This window comes from Echinococcus granulosus, assembly GCF_000524195.1.
Source record: "Echinococcus granulosus chromosome Unknown EG_S00175, whole genome shotgun sequence".
Classification (NCBI taxonomy): domain Eukaryota; kingdom Metazoa; phylum Platyhelminthes; class Cestoda; order Cyclophyllidea; family Taeniidae; genus Echinococcus; species Echinococcus granulosus.
In genome coordinates this window covers 68,903-72,651 of record NW_020170555.1, presented here as the reverse complement: position 1 = coordinate 72,651, position 3,749 = coordinate 68,903, and the positions used below count along the sequence as shown (strand labels likewise).

The window sequence follows — 3,749 nt, the reverse complement described above, 5'->3', positions numbered from 1 at the left end:
ATTCAAGAAGGAGGGGAGCCGCAGTCACTAGGTAAGGGAGAGGGCGATCCAGTTACCAGGTTCGAATTTCCTGCTTGCCTCCTCCCTGAAAGGCCAATTCAAACAACATAAGTATTACAATTGTAACCGTGTTTGCCTTGTGTGCATTTCTCTACTTTTGCGTTATTGTTGGTAGATTTTATTTAGAGAAGTCAGCTGTTCCGTATTGTGACACTTGCTTTGTTGTAACATCCCTGTTTCCTGATTCTCTTTTTTAATTGGAGTCATTTCCCTTTGGACTTAAATGTTTTCATAATCTGTTCCGTTACATAGCCGATACCTAATTTGGCTTTCACTTAACTGTGGATGGAATAACCCTACAACCGATAAATAATCCGTCTCCTTTTTATGAATCTTCTACCTTTAATTAAAAATGTGCTTACCTTTCAAGAAAATGTTATGGAAAAATATTGCAACTAACCATTTTTTATTAAGTGTGGGCAAACTCCCTTTCTGTTCTTTTAGGTAATTGATGTGATGTGCATGCCATTGCTTGCACATAAAGGGCTATCTAATTCAGCTTCCACTTGGGATAATTATGGGTTAGATCACAGCCCAATCTCGTACACTAAGTGGCGCCATTATTTAATTCTTGTGATATTCTTCCGCATCACTCTTGTTGTCAACCCGTATTCGTGATATGTCACACGATTATGAAAAATTTGTCATCAGCCTTCACAGAAGTTTAGGGGTTATGCATATGACTCTGCTATTAAATGCCAGAAAAAGGCAACGAGAGCTTTTGCATAATTAAGTTTTTGGGTTATAGGTCCTTAATCGTGGGGTTGCAAGCTCGCTTACAGATAAAGCCGATTTGTAGAAGACTTAATGCTTTGCTAAAGCTAGGTACACATCATCTTCCTGGGTAAGGAATTGTGCTGAGAGGACTAAGGGGTTTGGTGGACTGGGCAGCTCGTGATTTAAATGGGTTCAATGAAACAGACACATGATGCACAGTCAGGCGACCTTCAGCTTCCTCCCTATTTTACACTTGTATCTTTAAAGTGTATTTATAAAATCCCTCTGGGATTCCAATTCTAGGAAGACCACGAAGTGGGGTGGCTTCTTCATTATTTTAGGTGTTTTGGGGGGCATGCGATAAGAACATAAATTATTAATGCAGGATTCCTGCTGTAGTGGGAGTGCTAAAAAACCTACATGGCCAAGTCGCGCAGGTCAGTGGAAAAACAGTCAGAGACGCAGAAATTAACCGCATTCAAACACGGAATTAAGGTGGGTTATAAATCAAATTCGGTCTCATAGGCCCGACTGATGTACTTTTAATTTTCAAATTCCTGTCATTTCCACTGGAATATTCTTCTACAATTTCAGCATAAAGGATAAAAAAGAGGAAACTTAGCGCCATCTGGAGAGAGTAAATAGAAGATTTACTGGAATGCTAATAAAACGCTTCCCATCTGCGACCAAAACTGGTTGTATTTCTGACGACACGAATTCATAAAATTTATGGAAGTTAAAATCAAATATTTCCCACACTGGCTTCATTGGACGCGAAGTCAGAAGCGTAGAATTTACGTATCCACGTGATACCAAAGGCCCCTAATAGTACCAAACATTAAACGACTTAGATAAACAAATCCGATGGTTAATAATTAATCACGTGTTTGAGTTATAATTGTATCACCTGTGCAAAAATCATTCATCATCTATGTATTTTGAGATTTTATGCAAAAAATTATTTATTTAGATTAGCCAGAAACGGCCTCAGGATACAAACTTATTTTCATACAAGACAATGAATATTGTGGCATCTCGTGGAAAGTAGACCTGGTACACAACCAATTTCAGGGAATACTCTGATACTGCAATAATTCGTCAAAATCACCTATTGTGCCTTTTAATGAAGTGAGACTGAAGTTTATTCTGCATTGACTCAAAAGAAAATTGTGAAATTATTCATAACCTTGCCAAAAGTCAATCAGCGTCTTGTTCCTTTAAATGGCATTACTTTAACCTCAGAAAAATAAACAAATCTCTGGCAATGCTACACCCACACAAAACCCATGGGATCAGTTAAGCTGGCACTGGTGAAACATTTTATTTGAAAAATGCGAAGGCTGTAAGGATTCTGACAGTGGAAACAACAAATCACTGATGCAACATCACAACCACCGTATTTCTTAAACATTTTTTAGCTTAATCTGGAGGTAATCATTCTCCTGACGAAGCAGTTTAATCTCCTTCCTAAAAATAAAAACGAATGTAATTTTTTACCACTGAGCATAAAAATGGGCATTTAAAATCTAGCCTCTAACATTTGAAATCCTCATCGCATGAGTGGTGTGTGTACGTTTGTGGAGACATAAATGGAGGGGCACTAATCATTCCCTGGGCTTCTTCAAACTCACCTCATTTGATGCATTTGTTTGTATGTTACCACATCAACTTTGTTGAAGTTTTCAAAGTGAAGAAGGTGATCGTAATGCCAAAAGAGGAGAACTTCCAGTGGTCCCGGTTTATTCATTTCCCTCAGTGGGATCTGTGCAACCGAGAGACAAAAAGAGGTTATGGCGGAACAGCCTAAACGTTTTGGTGACGGGCCACTGAGGGGCGCCGCCATTGTACCCCTGTCGGGCGACGTGACCTCTGCGCCACTTCATCTTCCCCCCTTGCAGTCCTTCTGTGCGTCAACAGTACATACTCTATCCGAGTATTATATCTTACTTCGTCTTTAGGGAAGTGTCGAGGAGCTTCAAATGCATCTACCCATGGAACGCCTTGAATTTCGAATCCCGAGGAACGTCATAGAAGCCGTAGGGGCTGTTGCAAGTATGCCCAATTTACCCAAATGTAAAGTGGTGATTTATTATGTATTTAATCTTTTCTTACCTCTTCCTTGGCTAAATTAATAATTACTAGTAAACAAAGTACCCTTCTAGATAAAAAAAATTTGGGGTAAAGAAGATTCTTTCGCCTGCAGTGATACTGAGAGTGTTAAAGAGCAGGCAGTCGAGTTGTCGTTCCCAAACAATGCGACTGATTCGGATGGGTATTAATAAAAGCAGGGATTGTACCAAAAAAGACAAAGTAAGTCAACCAACCACAGGAGACTAAATTTGTCTTCCGCTACATTTACCTCAGAAATGGTTTAAACAAAAAAACCTGACAGAATTGATGATACATTTATTTAATAGTGAGAAAGAAGTAAGAGCAAATGAAAATTTAACTTCAGCGATTCCGATCTAAGTCTCCTTTTTGGCATTTTCCTTATCCTCAGGTTCAGGGGAGCTCTTGCCAGGGCAGGGCTGTTTGGCAAAGTCTCGACAAGTGGCGCCATTGCAAACCCGTCCACAATATCCGCCTATGCAGTCAAAACCGTGGATTGGGCCATCAAAGCATTCCGGAGTGTGGCAGGGTCGAAAGTCGTAAAATTCTCCACAATGACCCCCTTGACAGCCGCCCCAATAGCCACAGTTGCCACCATTGCAACGATCAAAGGGGTGACTGCCACCCATACCGGGGAAGCCCGGACTGCCATAGGGTAGGGTGCCATGAGGTCCGTAAAATGGATATCTGCCGAAACCATTCTGCATGGGCATTCCGTGTGAGGGAGGAGGCATGTAACCTCCGTAGGATACTGCACTGGGAGCCATTCCACCTCGGTAGTCGTGTTGACCAAATGGACGAGGGTTGTAGCCCATTCCACTTCTGTATCCACTAGGGTAGACGGCCGCCCCAAAACCATGCAT

The 3,749-nt window shown here is 41.1% G+C and overlaps 1 protein-coding gene across 1 annotated transcript; it reads right to left on the bottom strand. All coding sequences in view use genetic code 11, as the record gives it.

Moving 5' to 3' along the window:
• Nucleotides 1–3,242: 3,242 nt before the first annotated feature.
• On the bottom strand, nucleotides 3,243–3,749 carry EGR_09917 (hypothetical protein; the record flags this gene model as incomplete). Its single annotated transcript, XM_024499166.1, has 1 exon — nucleotides 3,243–3,749. The coding sequence occupies one exon, from the start codon at nucleotides 3,747–3,749 to the stop codon at nucleotides 3,243–3,245; it is 507 nt and encodes a 168-aa protein (XP_024346420.1).